A 22,540-nucleotide genomic window follows, 5' to 3' on the forward strand; every position below is an offset into this window, starting at 1 on the left:
TGCTAGATGCTGTAAAAGGATCTAGAACAAGATGGAGACATGCATTAGAAGCCCAAAAAAAAAAAGAACAAAGAGAATAAAAAAGCTGAAATTTCTAGAAAACGAATAAAAGAAAAGATAGATGATTTGAAATTAAGAAAATCTAAATTGATGAAAACTGCTGCTACAGAACTGGATGTTCTTGATTCCGAAATTGTCAAACAACAAAATATGTTGAGAAATATTATATAACATAGAAGCCCCTGAGTTTTTCCGGAAGCTTACAGTATTACAGAAATAAATTTAAAAATACTGAAGAAAAAAGATATTTTTGATTTTATTTTTCTCACAAGTTGCATAATTTTTCTATAAGAATTTTTATTTGTATATAATTAACTTTTCTTGACTTTTTTTCCCTTTATATTTCACTATTATCTTTTAAAAGAAAAGTCAGTTTGAAGTGAATTGGTGATTTTTAAAAATTAATAACTTAATGTAACAAATGTTCTAGTTCGTTTTAAGAGTAAATATTATTCAAGAATACTGATACGTATCTCGCAGATTTGATTAACCCTTTATATCCTGATGACACTCATGCATTTGGTTCCACTTAACATTAAATAAAATAATATTTCCATAATCCAACAGATTTTCTTGATCTTTTTATTTAAATAGTTTTCGTATCTAACTACAAAAACGCACTGAAAGTTTAATCTAATCATGATAATTAAAAATATGTTTCACAAGTTTTCTGAAAATATAATTTGGGATATAAAGTGCTATTACGCAATTCCACTTTTAATATATAAGTGTTTATACTATTCAATATATGATAGTTATGACTTAGTAGCATATTATTACAAATTGAAACTGCAATGTTAAAAATTTTGTTGGAGTGGGAAACGGCGGGTCAGGAATTTTATTGTAAAAGGTCAGGAAAAACCTGCAAAAGTCAGGATATTGTTTTCTTAAAATAGTGTAGGAACCCTGTTATTTTTTGTTGAAAGATTTGGCTACGCACCCTGTGAAAGTTCTGCAATTTTTATTTAATACAGCAATTTATTCTTGATTTATCTCTCCATATCTGAATCTTTTTTTTTCAATGTTATGAATACTTGTTTTGCTAAACTAGCTGGAAAAATACTATAATTTTGTCTTAAACTTTTTATTACATTAAAATATTCCTGAAATTTAGGGATGTTAAAATCTGTCTAAATTAATGGAAAATATTTTTTTAAAGTATATATTTACCTTTCATTTGTATTTTCTAAAATATTTGCTGAATGCTAGTAAGATTTTTTTTTTGGAATATTAAAAAACTGCTTTTGATTCTTGAAAAATAAAAATTTCAGATATAATTAAATTATTATTATTTTAAATTGAATCAGGTCTTTGTAATTCCTTGAGATCATTATATGCTGTGGCTAAAAGGAAACATTAAGTTATGAATAAGTTTATTTTTTTAACAATTTAAAAATACCACTTAAACTTTTTTACAGTGTTTTAATTGAAACAATGTGTTGTCCAGATAAATTATGCATTGTATTTTACTCAGGGTTCAAGCTTGCCAGCTTTGATACGAGGTTCTTGATCAGGATTCGAGCTTGCCAGTTTCTGAACAAAGGGTTCATGGTGCATAGCATTTTTCAATAGTACCTAAAGGTGCTTTTTTCGATTTTTGTTTTCTAAAAGCCCTTATAGGTGCTTTTTGTTTTTATTGGGTGTTTTTAAAAAGTGTTTAATTTTCCCTTTACGAAAATGAGATTTTTTTTCTTTACCAAGTCTATTTTCGTCACCTATTATGCAAAAGCGCGTTCTTCACTTTGTTCTATTCAACGGTTTCCCAATTCATTCAACTGCAATATATTCCATTCCGGTATACTGTTGGTTCATAGCGTGTGAAAGAGCCAATCATTTTACATGTTTGATGAAATACTTGCGGGTCCGCATGTGCGTATACTGATCTGAGTTCGGTGAGATTCTTGCACTCTGATGTGCAACTCTACTGCATTTTGAACGATATTCTCAAATTCATTTTTCTACGCTCTGAAATCAAACCGAAAAATCTCTCGGTCATTTTATAACGGCTAATATAATCAAGAAAAGAGTTCTTTGTCAGAAACTAGTTATTTTAGCATGATCATGTAAAATCTTTAAAAATTATTTTGGCATTTCGTTAATGTATATAGTGCTTAAAAATATTTTTAAGTGCTTAAAAAGTATTTAAAAGGTGCTTATTTTTTGTTGAAAGATTTGGCTACACACCCTGACTTTACTCAAGCTTGCTATTCTTTGATGTGAGGAAATTAGTTATGTAGAAGAGGAAAATAATATTGATTTAGTGAGATTCAACGCCATTTTATTGTGGTTGAAAAAGGAGTATTTTACAAACTAGAAAAACTGGTAAGCGCAAGGGCATGACATTATCAGAGGTGGTTTAAAGGTAAATTTGAACAATTAAAAAAATATGGACAATACAGCAGGACACAATAATTTTAGCAACATTAAAAAGCTTTGACTATATTAAAGCCTCATGAGCTCATAAGTTTGAGCATCAGCATAATGGCTCAGGTGAGTAGTGGTTCTTGCACAAAGTACATTTACATACGAGTTTGTTGCCGAATGGTTTTTCTTATCCCTTGTTGCTAAGTTACCATAAAAAACTATGTAAAAAATTCCAAATGTTTAAAAATACACCTTCTTTGATGATTAACAATCTATGGATTAGCTCGATTTGATTCCACAATAAAGCAGTTGTAATTTGAGCATTACTACTACTTCAATGTGTATTAGCACAGTGAAGTAGTTTAAATGATCCGAGAATATTCCGCGGATTGTTACAACTGCTGATGGAATCATAACTTTCATCATTACAATTCATAAATCCATGATTAAAAAATATCAAAGGTTTCCAAAGTTTCTATAATAACTATAAATCTTCATTTAAACAGCATGCCAGGGCACAGAATCTTGCTTAATGAAATATCTTGGAATATTCACCTTATCACATCCCACCTGGCTTATTGATATCCAAAAGTGAGGCAAAAATAAAAGGTTTCATTTAATTTAATGACTTTCATCTGTTCATTTCATCTATATCAATTTGCTCCAATTTGAAAGATATTTTCAATCGAAACTGCCACAAAATGGAATGTTTCCGAAGGTGTCTCAGTCATTGATAAAATTGTCACTTTTCCTACCTGCCTTCTAACTATAGGACAAAATTAACAGTTGCCTATTTTTCGTTGAAAATGCAACTCATGTGCATTTCATTATCATTTTTTAATAAATATGGAATTATGAATTTTTTATAATCTAAAAATTACTTTATTTCATGCAACTTGTTACTTTTTCAAAATAAACCTTGTAATGTTTGATTTTTTGAGAAATTTTTCAAAAGAGTTAAAAGTTTTACCTTACATTAATTTTTTATAATAAAAAATAATTCTTTTAATTATTAAAAATGTACAATTTTTGAAAAAGTAGCTACTTGTTTCAAAAAGTGGTCGCTAGGGTGGTTCCAAAAAATTTTGAGCTAGAGTATGCCAATCTTCAATTTATATATATTTTTATACATATACTCACTCTAGTGTAATGCTGAAAAAGTCTTAATTAAAATTCTTAGGATTCTCAATGACCCCCCACATTTTAACATAAACATTAGGAAATGCTACAAAATGTTTCATAGTAAAAAAAAAAATTTTATTTCTCAGAGATGTTTCTTGTTGAAAATATTAGTCTGTCATATTACATAATATATATAAACTTCTATGAGTAGCTAGCCGCCATAATATAATGGGATTAATTTTGGCAAAAGCTTTCCTGATCTTTAAGCGATTCAAAGCTGTTTGGAATAGTGTTCTACGAGTCAGGACTATTTTTTAACCATTTATAATTTTTTAAACCTGCATGTAAATTTATATCCAATTTATTTAATATTTCCGTAATTTTACGAAAATTCCAAGCAATGGTTTTTCTATTAACAATACAATGAATGAAAAGGATATGCATTTATGAAAAATTTCAATAATTTTCCACATTGAATGAAAATAACCGAATTCAACATTGAATTCGGAATTTTGTAAATTGTGATTTTTGTAAATTTGGTAAATTGTGAAATTTTGTGAATTGTAAATTTGTAGTGGTTGAGCACCCGCATAAAATCAATGCTTCCAGAATCCACGAGTCTAAAAAACTTGAGGGGTGGCATGGTATGTATCTATTATTTTTTAATGTGTTGTAGAACCTCCCTAGTGGCCATTTTAAGAATGCTACATCATTACCCAACCATGGCCAAGCATCTAGTCCTATTTTTAGAGCTCTATCTTAACGGTCAGAACAAAGTGGACAGCGCTTAAGCTGGTACCCCTCTCTCCAAACTTTCTCGTAGCATTCACCTTGTTGCATATACACGCCTGTTTAATCGGGATCGAATTCACTATCCCCGGCTCTCTGTAACGATGTGAGCGAGGCTTAAACCAACTTCGCAACCGGAGAGCCCTTGAAAAGTCTACAGCTGGTCAGTAGAAAAATGTTTAAATTTTGAGCTATACTTCGTACATACATCAGCAATTATTAATGAGCTGCCAACAACAACTGGTGATCAAGTAAAGATGCTATCCTGTGCCGTTTTGGCGAGTTAATTGATTTCTAAAACCATTTTTCGCATTTTCAAAGAAAAGCTCACGTTAATTACGTGTTTTAATGTGATTAAAATCTTCTATAGAAATTAAACGGAATTGCGGGCTTGCTACAATAACAAAGTAAGTCCAAAATATTTTCTCCCTATTTTATTGCATTATTATTGCTACTCTGAAAATTTTTTGATCTAATGATCGGTTGTTTTTGTTGGTCTATGTCGTACTAAATATGAACAATGGGCTATTGGTGTAGAGTTGAGAAACATTCTTGAGGATGATCCGATAACATGTCAACACAATTTTGATCCTCTGCAGAGGGGATGGATCTCCTCCTTGATGACCTGCGAGTGAAGTCGAGCTCTTAATGGTTGAAAAGCTTAATTAGGATAGATACCGCACACCTTTGGTTCCTTTGTAAGTGATCACCCATCCACACACTGACCGTAGCCAGTGATCCTTGACTTCGGTGTTCTACTGGGAACCGTGTCTTAAAGTTCACTCTACTGCAAGATGATCTAATGATCGGATATTTACGTTCTTGAACTCAATCTTAAGAGTTAAAAGGATATATTTTAAGTTATGAAATTAGACAAAAATAAAACGTACTTTCTCTGAAAAACCTACCTTTTCTCGACGGATGCACATTTCTGACCCACAAAATATAGGAGGTAGCCGCACTCTGGGAAATATGGTCCCAATAATAGGTTGGTCAAAAGAGCCGTCCAACGGGTATTCGCAATCCGAAATAATTCGTCCCAATAGTGAGGTCTGCGTCCAAAGCTTAGACTCCTTAATGTTAATTTTACTTTTTGCGTATTTCACCATGTCTTGAGAACTTTTAAAACGAATTAAAATAATTTTGCATACAAATATAAATTTCGTTTATCCAGAGATAATTCTTTGCAAAATATAACTTTCAGTAAATATTTACTTTTTTCAAATTTTATTCCGTAATAGCCGAAATTTTTTGATTATTAAGTATACAATTTTTTATAACATTTTAAAGAAGGAAATTTTAAATGGCAAACTACAACATTTGAGTAAAATGGATCGAATAGTTCCTGAAAAATTGAATTTTGAAAAAGTCGCATTTTTAAGAGCTATTCAATTGATTTCGTTCAAATTTTGCGCTTTGTCATTTAAAATTGTTTAACTTAAATTCAAAATTTTTTGGACTGTCATTGAATAAAATAATAAAAAATAATTATTTTGACTAAAATTTATATTTTGCATGGAATTAGTTTTTGACAAACGAATTTTTTAATTGAGGGCCAAAAAATTTTCAATTCACTTAAGATGCTCTCAAGATGTGGTCTCAAACGTAAAAAATATTAACATTAAGGGGTACAAACTTTAAACCGCTCTTCTGACTACAACTATTGGGATTATTTTTTTCCAGATTGCGGCCATCCCTATAATTTGAGAGACAAAAACCCAAGTAACACCATAAAACAGGTATGTTTGTTCAGGGAAAGTATGTTTTTGTGTCTGATTTCATAACTTAAAATATCGTGGGCGCAAATTAATTAGCATTTATGTCATCCTCTCGAACCTTTAAGATAGAGTCCTTGAACGTGAAGATACGATCATTAGATGAAAAGTTATTTAGAATGGACCATTTATTTTATGCGTATCGTACATACGTATATATACTTTAAGTAGTACATATAAGTATGCATAATCTTATGTACGTTAATTCACATATATGTAGATACACACATACTTTATTGTTGTAGTTGTTGTAGTTAATTTACGTCACACTAGAGCTGCACGATGGGCTATTGGCGACGGTCTGGGAAACACCCCTGAGGATGATCCGAAGACATGCCATCACAATTTTGATCCTTTGCAGAGGGGATGGCACCCCCTCTTCGATAGCCCGACGACCTGCACGCGAAGTCGAGCACTTTACGGTAGAACAGTTAAACGAGGACCAATACCGCCCACTCTCGGTCCCTACGCAGACTGATCCAAGTGGTCACCCATCCGCACACTGACCGTAGCCAGTGATGCTTGACTTCGGTGATCTGCTGGGAACCGTGTCTTAACGATCAGTTCACTGCGGGACACACATACTTTATATGAATATACATATAATGCATATATGTATCTATGTAAATGTGGGTATATTTGTACGCCCGTATGTTTGCACGTATATACACAATTTATCTATGTTCAATATATGTACGCATGTATTCATGCGCTATGTAATAACGATGTATGCATTTATGTATAAACAGGGCGCAAAAAGGGAAACCCCTGAAAATATTTTATCTATTGATCGAACTTTAATGTACATACTACTACTCGATCTTATTTGTTTGAATGTCTAACTTTATGAGGAATTCAGTTACTAGACCCTTAAAACAGGAGAAGCACCTGCCATTTGCAAAATATGGTATCAACAGTTTATGAAGGAGAGCGGTAGAAAGTTTGAATCACTTAATGTTAAAATTCCTTTTTGCAAAGTTCGCCTTGTATAACTTTTAGAGCAAATTTAAAATTGGAATGAAATCAATCGAAGTGTTCTTCAGAAATCGAATTTTGCATAAATAATTTTTTTTGAATTGGACTACCTGGAAACTAGTAGTCAGATTTCATTCAAATTTCTCATTTTGCCTTTAAAATTACTTTCTTAAAAATTATGAAAAAAAATTTCTATATTTTGCAATGCAAAGTGTTTTCGATAATTAGTAAATAATATAAAAAATAATATTTATTTAAGGTTATTTTTTGCATAGAATTATCTTTGGATAAACGAATCTTATAATAGTGTGCAAAAACTTCATGATTCGCTTAAAAAAGTTTTTCAAATCTAGCGAAATACTCAAAAGGTTTCGTTAACATTCAAACATTACATTAACATCCAAACATTCAATCGCTCTCCTGCCTAAACAACTTTGGCAATATTTTCAGCCTGGAAAACTTTTAAAATATTGACTACCTTCCATATTTTTAGGATCAAAAATTCAAATGCATCGGAGAAAAAAAATCGTTTTTTTTCTTCTGGTTTTGTAACTTAAAATATCGTTTGTATAAATTAATTAGCATGTACAAGATTATGTCCTCGAACAAACAAAAAAAAATTGAGACTCAAGACGTAAACCATTTACGTATTAGATTGAAAGTTATTTAAGACGAGTAATTTTGTTTCGCACTATATATAAATATGAAGTCGAATCAATAGATAAACTACATTCAAGTTCCGAAAATTTTGTTGCAGAAGCAATGCATCAATTAGCACAATCGATCTTCCATGTTGAACCCGAACTATCGCCTAATACAAACTGAACCAGGGTGTCCTAGTACCGATCACAAAAATTTTAATGGCTATTATTCGAAAGTTGATAGTATTCGACGATTTTTGATCAATTATAGAGATCAAATTTCTCAAATGAATTCCAATTTCAAAATGAATCACAATTATTCCTATAAGCAATCAATTCTACTTATGGTGTTTAGAAAACGAATAAAACATATATTATCCTGTCTTGAAATTAAAAGTGCTTAAACTAATCGGAAAGTTACCGAAATTACAAATACAATCTTCTAGCCATGGATACACTCGAAAGTGGGTTAAGAAAATATTATAAATGCTACGTTTGGAAAAAATCAGATTCAAATTATAGTAATACACAGTTTCTATTTTAAAATCCTGATAAGTAGTCTGGAGCCTCATAAAACTTTTTAATGTGGATAAATCTTCAATTTCTGAAATATTATTTTTATTTGTTGGGCTATATTTTGGTTCCAAAGGCCGTTCCAAGCATAAATTTAAGTTTTAAATTCTTAAGTTAATATTAATTGATAATCTTAAAAAAACAAATAACAATGCGTAAATTAAATACTTAATAAGGCAAATGAAATGCAATTAAACAGTGTACCTACTTTTTATATCAACTAAAGGGAAACATCTTAAACTTGGAAGAATAAAACAGAATATCATTAAGAAACTTAAATTTTAAACTTAAATCAAGCAAGTAAACTCCAAGATTGTAAATGATCAGTAGCCGTAATATTAGTGCAAATTTGCGCATGACGTAAGCAGCAGTTTTTAAGACATCATTTTGAGAGTGAGAAGAATCAGGGGTTTACAATAATTTTCAAGAGTTAAATTTAGTAAGATTATTTTTTTTTCATTTTCTTTTATTTTAATTACTATTTTAAATTGAATAAGAATATTGAAGTTTGAACATTAAGCATTGCCTCAAAGTTTCGGTACAATAAGGCTAACAGAAGTTTTTCTAGTTTTTAAAAAAACTTCGTTTAAAATTTTATTTATTGCTTTTCCATTTTAATTTTATGTATTTTAGACGTATATTTGTTTGATAATTCAAATAAGACGTTAAAAGAAAGAGAACAGATTTAAAATACTATCTTCCGATTTTTTGAACGACTTAATTAAAATTTAATTAAACAGACTTTTAGCCTCCCCCTCCCCTTTAGAAAGACTTATTTTTCTTTATATTAGTTCCTTTTACATTTTTTTATTTTAAATTTTTATTTTCAACAGTGTTTTGCCGATAATGTATAGAAAAATTCTTGACACGAAAAAACTGCTGCAAAATTTCAGGAATGGTTGAACATTTACATGCCTGCTAACTTATAAACTTTTTCGAGAAAATCTTTTACAGCAGTGACAAAATTTAAATTAGGAGGTATAAAAGTTTTACATCCTTTTAAAATGTGTAATTTCACCTGACAAAATACAAAATTTGAGCATAATCGGTTGAATAGTTTCTGAGAAATCGAATTTTAAATATATACAGGAACAATTCGATAGATTTAGCTCGATTTTGTATTTTGCCATGTAAAATTACATACATAAAAATTGTATGAAAAGTTGTATGCCTTATAATTCAAAAATTTCCAGCAATTATTTAATAACATAATAAAAAATTAATAAGTATCTACTAAAGTTTATTTTCTGCATGCAATTATCTTTGGATAAACGAATTTTAAAATTATGTTCAAAATTCTTTTAACTCGCTTAAAAAGGTCTTTATATATGGCGAAATATGCAAAATATAAAATTAAGACTGAGGCATCCAAACTTTGGATCGCCCTCTTGATCAAACTATAGGGACAATATTCCCCAGATTGTGGCTACCCCCTATGTTTTGGGGATTCAAAATCTGAATCCGTCGGAAAAAAGGCATGTTCATTCAGAGAAAACACATTTTTGTGTTTAATTTCGTAACTTAAATAATCGCTTGCACTAATTAATGAGATAACACCTTCGAAAAATTAAGATTGAGTTATAAAACGTGAAAATTCAATCATTAGATCAAAATCTATTCAGTGTGGTCTGTCTTTTACTTTGCACACTATACATCGAGTTCCGTGAACAAAATGCTCTTAAATTCACTCAAAAGATATGATGAAAAAAACTGTGGGTCTAGGTTTTGAATCCACCCAGTTTTAGAGCGGGTACCAGCTTGTCAGGGAAATAAAGGCGGTAGGTGCACAATGCTGATTTTATTTTCACCATCACTCCTCGTTAGTCATAAATCGTGGAGTCTTAATATCGATGACCCTCTAGCTCACAATAGACAGTTGGACAAATTTTTTCTGTATATAAATATTTTAAATAAAATTTCTCTTCGCGGATATTTTATTGCTATACCATAACTAGGTTTGCAATAAGGTAAAATGAACGAGAGAAGGCCAGACATTTTAAAGGAACAGCAACGCATAGGACCCCTAAAGCCAAATTCGAGAAAAAAGTAAAATTTGTAAAAAAATATTGAAGAGCCAATTTTAAACTCCAGATTAAAATTTTTTTAAATTTCATTTATTTTTTTATGAGATTGTTTGAATGAAAAGTTTCTAAAAAAGAACTATTACTTTTACTTGTGTCGAGAAACCTTTAAAAGAAAGTTTTCTTATTGTACTTTCACAGACCATAAAAAACAATCCAAAAACATGGTCTTATGCTCGTTTATTTGCTTTCCCTTAAATGAGATCCTTTGCAAAATATTTTCTTATTATTTATTAATATTTTCGCTGAAAAGGTTAATATTTGCTTTATTTCGTTTCCTTTGAAAAAGGTTTTCGCTTAATATTTCTGCTAATCTAATCATGACAGCAAACAAAAATGCAAAAAATAAGGTTTACAATTTGCTTGTTTTTTAATCTAAATAACAATATTTTCTGAAAAAGATTTAAAAATCATTTACTTTTCCTTTAAGGAGGATAGGTAGGAAATTGCAATATTTTTACGTCATTGAAAAAAGGTTTTTACTGCAAACCTTTTCGTGACAATGAAAATAAAGTCAAAACACAAGGTTGTCGTAAGGTTACATGCTTTCTGGGTATCTATTTCGGAAAGGGGACAATATATTGACGCTAGTGATGCTTAATCAATTGTAATAGGTACCTAATAGAGTAATGTTGCTACTGTGATATTGTATAAGTTATTTTGAATTGTGATATATCAGTTATGAAAATAAACAATCACCTTTAGATTAGAAAATACATCCAAATCTAAATATGAATAAACTACAATTATATTCATGGCTAACTACAGTATAGAAACAAAATAACATGTTTTCTCTTAAATAGCGTCTTAAAGAAAATCAATGGGCTTCTATTTTTCTACAAGGTTTAACTAAATAGAAAATTCGCAGATTACTTAATTACGAGTTTTTAAATACACACACGCATATATATATATATTGCTTGTTCCGGCTCTAGCTCTTGAAATTTACAATTCAGTTAATGATTGATTTATTGAAATTACATACATTTGCTGACTTGTGTGCTCAATATATAGGCTTATAAGTCATTGTCAAGTAGAAAATACTGATAGAACAATTCAGAGAAAGACATCACAAAGAATACATCCAGGGTTACGGTGGGATTCGAACCCGCTACCTCCACGCTTAACAGAGCGTTTGGACCCGCGATACCGCTCGGCCAGGGAGGCCCCACAATTCAGTTAAGTACTTCCCAGAAAGCATGTAACCTTACGACAACGTTGTGTTTTAACTTTATTTTCATTGTCACGAAAAGGTTTGCAGTAAAAACCTTTTTTCAATAAAGCAAAAATATTGCAATTTCCAACCTTTTTTCCTAAAAGGAAAACTAAATGATTTTTAAAGCTTTTTTAAAAAACATTGTTACTTAGGCTAAAAAATAAGCAAATGGCAAACCTTAATATTTTCATTTTTGTTCGTTGTCATGATAAGGTCAGCAGAAATATAAAGCTGAAACCTTTTTCCAAGGAAAGAAAATAAGGCAAATATTAACCTTTCCAGCGAAAATATTAATAAATAATTAGAAAATATTTTGCAAAAAACCTCATTTTAGGGAAAGCAAATAAACGAGTATAAGACCATGTTTTTGGATTGTTTTCTAAGGTCTGCGAAAGTATGCAGCGAAAACCTTTTTTTAAAGTTTTCTTGTAGTCACGTTTTAGATTTAAAAAGTTGGGAAAACATTTCTGTTGAGTCTGAATCATATCAAGTCAAGGGCTTTACCGTCTTCCTGTTATAACGAGAAATACTTTAGCAGTTTTCGAGTTTTGCTTTTTTAAGAAAATGTGAACACAACAAATAAAAGTTAACGTTAATTTTTCGAAACTTTTCATTCGAATAATCACATTAAAAATGAATAAAATTTAAAAAAATTTCATTTTGATCTTCAATATTTTTTTTCTTCAGAAATTTAAATTTTTTTTAAAAATTGTCTTTAGGGGTCCTATGCGTTGCGGTTCCTTTAAAATGTGTGGCCTATTCTCGTTTATTTTACCTCATTGCAGACCTAATTATGGTATAGCACTAAAATATCCGCACCAAGAGAATTTTATTTAAAATATTCGATACAAAAAATGTACAAAAAATTCGCCCAACAGTCCCTTGTGAACTAGATGGTCCACGATTTGTGACTAACGGCGTGATGGTGACTATAAAATCAGCATCGCGCACCTTCCGTTTTTATTTCCACGATAAGCTGGTACCTGCTCTAAAGCTGGGTAGATTCAAAGCCTAGACCCATAGCTGTATTTCATCATATCTTAGGAGTGAATTTAAAAACTTTTTGCGCACAAAACTCACTATATAGTGTGCAAAATAAGAAACAGACCTCCCTGAATAAATTTTGATCTAATGACCGGATCTTCACGTTTTGTGACTCAATTTGAATGGTTCGAAGGGATGGCATAGGCTAATTAATGCAGACGATATTTTAACTTACGAAATCAGGCGCAAAATTTTACTTTCTCTGAATAAACATACCTTTTTTCAGACGCATTTAGATTTTGAACCCCCAAAATATAGTGGATTGCCGCAGTCTGGGGAATATGGTCCACATTGTTTGATCAGGAGAGCGATCCAAAGTTTGGATCCCTTAATTGTAATTTTACTTTTTGCGTCTTTCGCGATAGATCCAGATCTTTTTAAACAAGTTGAAAAATTTTGAACAGAATTTAAAAATTCGTTATTCTAAAGATAATTACGCGCAAAAAATTATTTTTCGTAGGCATTTATTATTTTTTATTATGTTATTAAATAATAGCTGGAAAAATTTTGAATTGTAAGGCATACAACTTCTTATTAAATTTTAATGTAGGTAATTTTGCATGGCAAAACACAAAGTTGAGTTAAATCGGTTGAATTGTTCCTGCGTATATTTAAAATTCGATTTTTCAGAAACAATTTAACCGATTTTGCTCAAATTTTATATTCTGCCATGTAAAATTACCTATTTCTAAAGGATGTAAAAAAATACATACCTCATAATTTAAAATTTTTCCGACTATTACTTTATAAAATAATAATAAAAATATTTACTAAAATATACTTCTTCCATAACATAATGGATAAACGAATTTCATAATTGTGTGCAAATATTTTTCAATTCGCTTAAAAAGCTCTTGAAATATGGTGAAATACGCAAAAAGTAAAATTAACATTATGGGAATCAACTGTTGGACCGCGCTCCTGGCCAAACTATTTAGACCATATTTCCTTGATTGCGGCTAACCTCTAGATTTTGGGGGTCAGAAATCTAAATCAGTTGGAGAGAAAAAGAAATTATTTAGAGAAAGTACGATTTTTGTCTGATTTCGTAACTTAAAATATCGTCTGCACTAAGTAATAAGCATTTTTGAGGTTATAGTCCTAGAACGTGAAGATCTGATCATTAGATAAAAAGTTATTCAGGATGGTCCGTTAAATTTTTGCACACTGTATAAAATTTCAATAATATCAATTGCAGTTTTTGCGATCAATGTTATAAGGTTGAATTTTTCAACTCTATTTCATTTGGTAGAGTTAAAAATATATTAAGTGCATTAGTGGATGTATCTGTATATTTATAAATCTTATTTTTTATTCATATAGTGTTTTTATTTTTAGTACTTTATTTACAATTTAACCGTGAAATTAAAAAGTTATAAATGCTGATTATTTTATTTTTGAAGAATAAAATTTATTTATTTATAAAATTATATTCAAGAATTTCTTTTCTTTATCGAAAACAAAATAGCTAATTAAATTGTATTAGCATTTTTCTAATGTAATTAATGCTTGTAATCGTTTTTGATTTCTAGTAATTTATTTTTGTTCAATCATTATTTAGAATAAATTACAATTGTAATCGACATCTAATTCTGGACAGCGACTAGTTGAATTGTATATAACTAACTGATGGTCAGCCCCAGTCTACCAGCAGCGACAAAAAATGACGCAAGCGGCCAACTCATTCTGGTGTGAGAGATCCCTTTGACGTCGGGCTAACTGTAAGAGATTTCCTGAACGCAAATGTGGTGAAATTTTATCGAAACAAATTTTCATAAAAGCACAAGATGGTCTTAATACTTGACAAATGTATTCCATTATCTCCTAGATTGGGTTCAAAATTAAAAGGTTTCAGGCATGAAGAACTGTATTTAATATCATTTATATGAGGTGTAAATAAATAATTGCTTGAATGTTTAGTTTTGGTATTATTCCATTACAATCAAGTCTTGTAGATATGTTATTTGTACGTAGAGATTTTACATATAATTTTGAAATAAATTTGTCAAACTGACAATCAAACAATTTGCAACTACAGTAAAATGCTTTCTCTAAAAAGTTTATGAGTTAACAGGTACGTAAATGTTTAACCATTGCTGATAATTTGCATCAGTTTTTCAGAGTGAAAATTTTTTTTATATGCATTTTCAACAAAACACTGTTGAAAATAAAAAATTAGTATTAAAATGTAAAAGGAAGTGATATAAGAAAAAACACGTTTTTCTAAAGGAGGAGGGGAGGCTAAAAGTCAGCTTAATTAAATTTTACTCAAGTCGTTTAAAAAATCTGGTCTTTTAAATCTCTACTTTTCCTTTTAACGTCTTATTTGTATTAGCTAACAACTATATATCTAAAATACATAAAATGAAAACGGAAAAGCAATAAATAAACTTTGAAAAAAAGTTCTTTAAAAAACTAGAAAAACTTCTATTAGCCCTGCTGTACTGAAACTTTAAGGCAATACTTTATGTTCAAACTTCAAAATTCTCATTCGATTAAAAATAATAATAAAAAGAAAAAAGAAACAATCTCACTAAATTTAACATTAGAAAATTATTGTAAACCTGATTCCCCTCCATCCAATAATACTTACGTCATGCGCAACAAAGCACTAATATTACTGCTGGTGATCATTATCACTCTTGAAGTTTGCTTTCGCAATTAAAATTGAAATTGGAGTTTAAGTTTTATTGACATTCTGTTATATTGTTTCAAGTTAAAGATATTCGATTTTCTTTTCAACAAAAAAAGTAGGTACACCGTTTGATTGTATTTCATTTTCATTATTAAGTATTTAATTTACGTATTGTTATTTTTTTTAAGATTATCAATTAATATTACCATTTAACTTAGAAATCTAAAACTTAAATTTATGCTTGGGACGACACAACCTAAGGGACATTGATTATTATGCTCTCTTCTTAATTTCAATAAATTTTAAGTAAACACTGAAACTATAATTTAAATTTAACTATCAATATTTTAATTTATTACTCTTATTATTATTTGACATTAATTTTTTTTGGATGTACGCGTTGCCTGAAGATTCATGTAAATAGTTCCAGAGACATTGCAAAAAAAAAGCAAAAAGTACAATTTAAATAACTATTAAAAAATGAAATTAATACTAGCGTTAATTAAACTTGCATTAATATGAAAATATAGCTCAACTAATAAAAATTATATTTCCCAAATTGGAGATTTATTCATATTAAAATTTTTATGACGCTTCAGACTACTTATCAGGATTTTAAAATCCAAACTGTGTATTACTGTGTGTGTTTGAATCTGAGTTTTGCCAAACGTAGCATTTATAATGCTTTCTTCGCGCACTTTCGAGTTTATTTAAGGCTAGAAGATTGCAATTTAAATTTCGGTAACTTTCCAATTAGCTTAAGCTCATTAATTTCTAGACAGAATAATATGTGTTTTATTTGTTTTCTAACCACTATAAGTAGAATTTATTGCTTATAGGAATAATCTTCTATCGAAAATGTGACTTTTTTTCCTAGTAGCAGGAATGTTCAATTTAGAATTGGAACTGTGTGCTATATGTCAAAACATATTTTAATCGCTTTCTGTCCACTATTAGCACAATTTATTGCCACATTATTGGCTGATAGGAAGTCATCATAAATCGAAATGTTAACCCCTTCCCGACTAGCTAGTGCGCGAATGCAGACTAAACGTCTTATCGGGATGCATGCACACCGTCGCTTAAATTAATTACGTTTATTAAATGGGTATTTAGATTGTGTAACTAACAACTCAGAAACTTTTCGACCGATATTAATTAAAATAAAAAATTAATTATTAATTTTTTTTGCCAGAATTAGTTTTGGTTAAATGAATTTTATAATTTTGCGAAAAAAGTTTAGATTTATTTGAACGTGAAATACGCAAAGAATTAAATTGACATTAAAGGTTGACCCAAACTTTCGATCCCTCTCCTACCTAAACTATTGGAACCATATTTTTAATATTGTGACGACAACCAATTTAAAGGCAGGAATTGAAATCCTACTAAAAGGAGGCATGTTTTTTCAACGAAACACTTTTTTATTGTTGTCTGGTTTTATAATTTAAAATGTAGTCTACAATAATAAATTAGCATATTTAAGATAAGGCCCTTGAACCAAGTTTGGGTCACGGTTTAGAACAGAGGTTTCCAACTGGCGGCCCGGGGGCCGCATCCGGCCCGCGAAGCCTTTTTTCGTGGCCCGCGAACTAAAATATATTAGTTGTTATTTTTTTTTGTGGGAAATTTTCGTACAAAATCTGTATGGGTTTAGAATACTTTTCTCGTTAACAAAAACCTAATTTCTTCGTTTCAATGAAATTTTACATACCAGCGGTGCAAAAATATTTATTTCTCAGGTTTTGCATTCAAGAAAATATTTATTCAAATACAAAAATAATCGTGAATGTTGCTCTTTTTTATTTATTTATTTATTTTTTTTTTTTTTAATTTTTTTTATTTATTTTTTTTTTGTATTTTGTGAATATAATTTAGCATGTATGTATCAGAAATTTTCTCGAAGAAATTCTCCGTTTTAACTTTTTGAAACCACTCAATTTCGGCGAAAATATTTACGCACACATTTATAAATTTTAAATTTAAAATGCAAATATCTATTATCAGGTGATTGCAGTAGACAAACCTCAATTTTCTCATTGAACATTTTGTGTGCTACTGTATAAGTTTTATGTCTTAACAACTTGATATCTGTTGCACATCAATTGTTTAATACATAGCTGCACATTAAAGTTATTGTAGCCCGAATCATTTAATATGCAGTTTGATATTTTTAAAAATCTACTTCTTATTTTAATTTGTAATTCAATAGTTTTGTTTTGTACAGCTTGGTAAAAATCTGACAGAAATATTTAATGTTCCTTCAAACATAAAAGAGTCCTGTATAAAATTTTGATAAAGTTGCGGCCCGCCATTTGTGTTTTTAATTGTGGCCCCCGGCCTCATCTAAGTTGGAAACCCCTGGTTTAGAACAACAGATTTATTATTTTAGGGAACTACCCTTTTTAATCCTGTTTTAAGTGGTTCATAATAATACTCTGTTATTATAAACCACTAATCATTACCGTGTAATAAAATACTCAGTCAGGAGCAGTTTCTGCGATCATTAGTAAAATACCACGGATAACCCCAACTGTATCTAAGTATTAGATAGTATTGAATTTGTCTGTAATCTGCAATTTAATGCCCTGTTTTCATATTCATTTAAATACATTAAAATTTTATTTGACCATCTGATTCTGAAAAATTGTCAATTGTTTCCTGTATTTTTGAAGAAAAAACAAAATTTTAAAATAAAACGAGATTTAACGTTATATTTCTACGCTAATTATCTGGTACAATGTTGAATTTTTTTCTAAAATTAAAAAAGTGTCAAAGATTTTCTTTTTTGTAAATTGAAGGGCAATTCTTGAGTCCTCTACCCAACGCTATTCACTTAAGTAATTTTGTTTGAAAAATTGCTTGTTTTTCTATATCAATTAAGTACTTTAAAAATTTTCTTAATCCGACTGAGCGTTTCACATTTTTGTAATTTCGTACGGAAATTTCTACTCAATACACAACTTTTTCATTGAACAAGAAAAAAGAAATTGGATTTCCATCAGAAAATGAAAGAATTAAAAATGTTTTATATTTTTTAGAAAGATTTCATGTTTAGAAAGATGCCATGGTAAAGACTGTATGGCCTTTGTGGCAAATCTTCTTAGAAGGTTAATAACAGATGAGGTGGCCATCTGTTACAGTTTAACTGGAAAAAGTAAAAGTGGACAATTGAAAAACTCTTTTGAAAAGACTGACATTTACAAGATGATTAGAGGTAACTAATAATATATATATATATATATATATATATATATATATATATATATATATATATATATATATATATATATATATATATATATATATATATATATATATATATATATATATATATATATATATATACACAGAAGAATTATAAAATTTCATTCGCATTTATTCATTTATTCACTTTTTTTAGATGTTTGCATCCAGTCTTTTGATACATTTAAAGAAAACTATTTTAAAGAAGCCTTAAGTGACTGGCTTTCACAAGCCAAATTTAGAAAAGGGAGAAGGTATGTTTTATTTTGTTTTTAAAATATTATTGAGCAGATAAATTTAATAGTACATTAATATATAATTTTAGTTCATTAATATATATTTTTCTTTATATATAAAAAGAAACTTGTAGTTGATATTTTAAATTATTGGCAATTATAAATTATGAAAAAAAATGAAGAGTTTTATTTGTGTAAAATCTTTTTGTAGTGACGTTTAAAAATATATACTTTTAAGAAATTTTTTTTCATTGTTAATAATTCATTAATGGTAATAAAAATACCTGCTATTATTTATTAATTATGTGTGATATTACATTTAAATTAATATAAAAATTCCAATAACAGTTAAATGATAATCTTATAAAAATATTTGAAACTGTAAAATGTATTTGTTACTGTAAAATGAAATCCGATCAAAATTTTAAAAATTACTCTATGAATTTAGCGAATTCATGTGGAAATTTACAATCAAACTAAATTCTGTAGCTCTGAAATGCTTACAAGTAGGCACGCAAACAAACTCAGGAGTAGACTTATTATTTTATTGTATATGGACAGGATGCGCGAATACTTTTATTTATTTTTATTGATTAGTTTCATGTTTAAATTATTAACGGAGTCACAGTATAACTTCATAGACAGATTCTGGTGCAATTGTTTTTTTTCCTCGTATTTCACTAAAAAAATCTGTTAAAAAAGATTTTTGTAGTTTTCCTATAGATATTTGTATAAAAAAATTACATTTTTTTTTCAAATTACAAAAAAAAAAAAAAAATTACTGTAAAATGTTTTGATCTGAATTATTATGCATATTTATTTGGTTTGTTCAAAGTCTTTACTCTTCGACGACTAAAAACTTTGATATCGAAATAACAACAAACATTATATTCAACAAGTTCAGCTCTAGCCAGAGAAAAACGAAACCTGTTTTCCACAACCCTTTACAATGATCAACACACATAATGGACATGAAGTTCTCTCGCTTCTCATGAGATGACAAGACAACCACAATTCTAATTTCTATGGTAAACACCATCTCTTGATCCACAATCAAAATAAAAATTTTAGATATCAACTGTACAGACTTTTACCGAACTGTGTATGATCTGATATGCAGGAAGAAAAAATCTTATTTACAAAGATTTTTTTAACAGTTTTTGTTTCAAAAAAATTCATTTACTATTTTTTTTTCCAGTAGCACGAAGAAATTTTCTACTAATCAGAGATCTTCTATAATATGATTAATACAGGGTTTCTGTTTGTTTTTACAGTGTAGTTTCAATTCCACTGATGTAAATTTTCCCATTTTATTTTTCAGGGAAACGAGAGCTGGAATAACCTCAGTTGCTGAATGTTCTGAATGTTTGACAACTTCATTTTTTATTTTTGCTTCGACATATTTTTTATTTTTATATTGATGTGTAATTTTTTATTTGATACAACAATTATTTATGGAATAAATATTTGTTTAAAAATCTATTTATTGCTATTGTATTTTCTACATTTGAAATCCAATTGTTTTTGAGAAATTTTTAACCTATTTGAGCTACAAAATATAAAAACTGGCTTTTATTTTCTATAGATAATATTTTAAGAAGTGTCCCATTTATCTAGACAAAAAAAAATGCTTTTCCATAATATCAAAGAAAATAATATTAATGCCAGTTGTTAGCACTATGAATTAAATGTTTAAATTTTGTTTTATCCTGTTATATACTTAAAAATTAAGGTAATTTTTCTGTGTGTCCAATTTATTGATTTAAAATATAAGCGTTGCAAAAAAAAAAATTCGAATATTTTTAACATTCTTATTTTGTTGAACAAAAATTTGAACTATTTTAGCATTTAAATCTTAATTTTTATCATTTTTAATGACTTCCTGGTGATTATCAATTTTAACAGGAACTTTAAAATAAAAATCAGTATTAAAGAAATGAGTTTAAAATTTAAATATAAAAACAATATTTATAAACTTCATGAACAAGGAAATTTCTTATACGTAGGGAAATATACAAACATTCTTTTTTAGCTCAAAGAAGAAATATTTGGAATTTTTTCGCTCAGTTCTTACAGCAAAGTAAGTTAGACTGATTAAAAATGACTATTTCCCCCAAAATAATCAAGCAAAATTGATGGAAAGGAGAATTTACCTCGGACTGAGGAAGCTATAAGAAGAAAAGTATAAAACAAATAATAAAACGCGCTGTCATACAATCGTGGGAGAGATGACATCACGTTCAGAATGACGTTTTAGCTGACGTACGCTAGCAATAGTATTAAATTGCATTGTCAATGAAAATCTCATGACAAGGTAGATTTTAGCTGAGCATACGAAACGCTGCAAACGAAAACCTTATAATTACGTAGATTTAAGATGATTTTCATCTTAGAACTAGCTTTATTCAAGGTTTTTTTCCCGCTTGAAAACCTTAAGACAACCTCGTTTTATGGTTGTTATGTAGAAGGTTTTTTTTCCAAGGTTTTGGATTAGGGTAATGTGCGTAGAATAGAGCAGATTGTCGCAGACCTCGTTTTAAGGTTAGAGGGTTTACATGTAAACCGTATAAAAACCCTTTTTAGGTTTACATGAAAAGGTTTTTGTTGGGTGAAAAAAACCTTATATTGCTATCTGGGCTTGCTACTTGAGAAGATGTGAAGTGATTATGTCGAACCATATGATTTAAATCAGATATAATTGGTTACCTGTGAATGATGAGTCGAACCCGATTGGCTTCTGAATCCGCAAACGCCGCAAACGATACGATTTACCCAGATAGCAATATAAGGTTTTTTTCACCCAACAAAAACCTTTTCATGTAAACCTAAAAAGGGTTTTTACACGGTTTACATGTAAACCTTCTAACCTTAAAACGAGGTCTGCGACAATCTGCTCTATTCTACGCACATTACCCTAATCCAAAACCTTGGAAAACAACCTTCTACCTAACAACCTTAAAACGAGGTTGTCTTAGGGTTTTCAAGTGAAAATAAAAACCTTGAATAACGCTAGTTCTAAGATGAAAATCATCCTAAATCTACATAATTATAAGGTTTCCGTTTGCAGCGCTTTGTATGCTCAGCTAAAATCTACCTTGTCATTGACAATGCAATTTAATACTATTGCTAGTGTACGTCAGCTAAAACGTCATTCCGAACATGATGTCATCTCTCCCACGATTGTGTGACGGCGCGTTTCATTATTCGTTTTATATTTTACTTCTTATAGCTTCTCAATCCGAGAAAAATTCTCCTTTCCATCTATTTTGCTTGATTATTTTGGGGAAAACAGTCATTTTTTATCAGTCTGACTTACTTTGCTGTAAGAACTTAAGAGATTTACAAGTTAAAATATCGTTTAATATGAAATTTTTTTTATTTGACGATTTGATTAATGAAAACACAAAATAAATAGAACATATGTAATACTTAAAGAGGGTCTGTATATTTTCGTCTTTCTTATTCGGAAATTTATGCGGTGTGAGAAGTTTTAATGAGTGCAAAAATGTTCAGTTCTTTGTATATCAAAGAAAATTAACATGAAATATCTTCTTTTGTCAAAATAAATAAATTCAACTGATTATTTATCTCTTACTTAATATGTATGATATGATAAATGTAGGAAACTTAATGATAACAAAATATTTTTTTAAAAGAAATCGTTTAATGAATGTAGAAGCTCTAAACATATTTTTTTAACACACAACAACAAATAAATATTATGATTATCATAACAATTAGTATATGACAAGTGTATTAGTACAAATCAGACATGCCATAATT

The 22,540-nt window shown here is 29.2% G+C and overlaps 1 protein-coding gene across 1 annotated transcript; it reads left to right on the top strand.

The window, feature by feature from the left end:
* Positions 1–14,597: 14,597 nt before the first annotated feature.
* Positions 14,598–20,239, top strand: LOC147810972 (uncharacterized). The gene is made up of 4 exons (XM_087161161.1): positions 14,598–15,390; positions 18,317–18,492; positions 18,679–18,775; positions 20,079–20,239. The coding sequence occupies exons 2-4, from the start codon at positions 18,357–18,359 to the stop codon at positions 20,176–20,178; spliced, it is 333 nt and encodes a 110-aa protein (XP_087017287.1). The 5' UTR covers positions 14,598–15,390; positions 18,317–18,356; the 3' UTR covers positions 20,179–20,239.
* The last annotated feature ends 2,301 nt before the right edge of the window (positions 20,240–22,540 follow it).

Source organism: Parasteatoda tepidariorum, chromosome 4, assembly GCF_982258835.1.
Source record: "Parasteatoda tepidariorum strain Cologne lab strain chromosome 4, Ptep-v5.0, whole genome shotgun sequence".
Taxonomy (NCBI): Eukaryota; Metazoa; Arthropoda; class Arachnida; order Araneae; family Theridiidae; genus Parasteatoda; species Parasteatoda tepidariorum.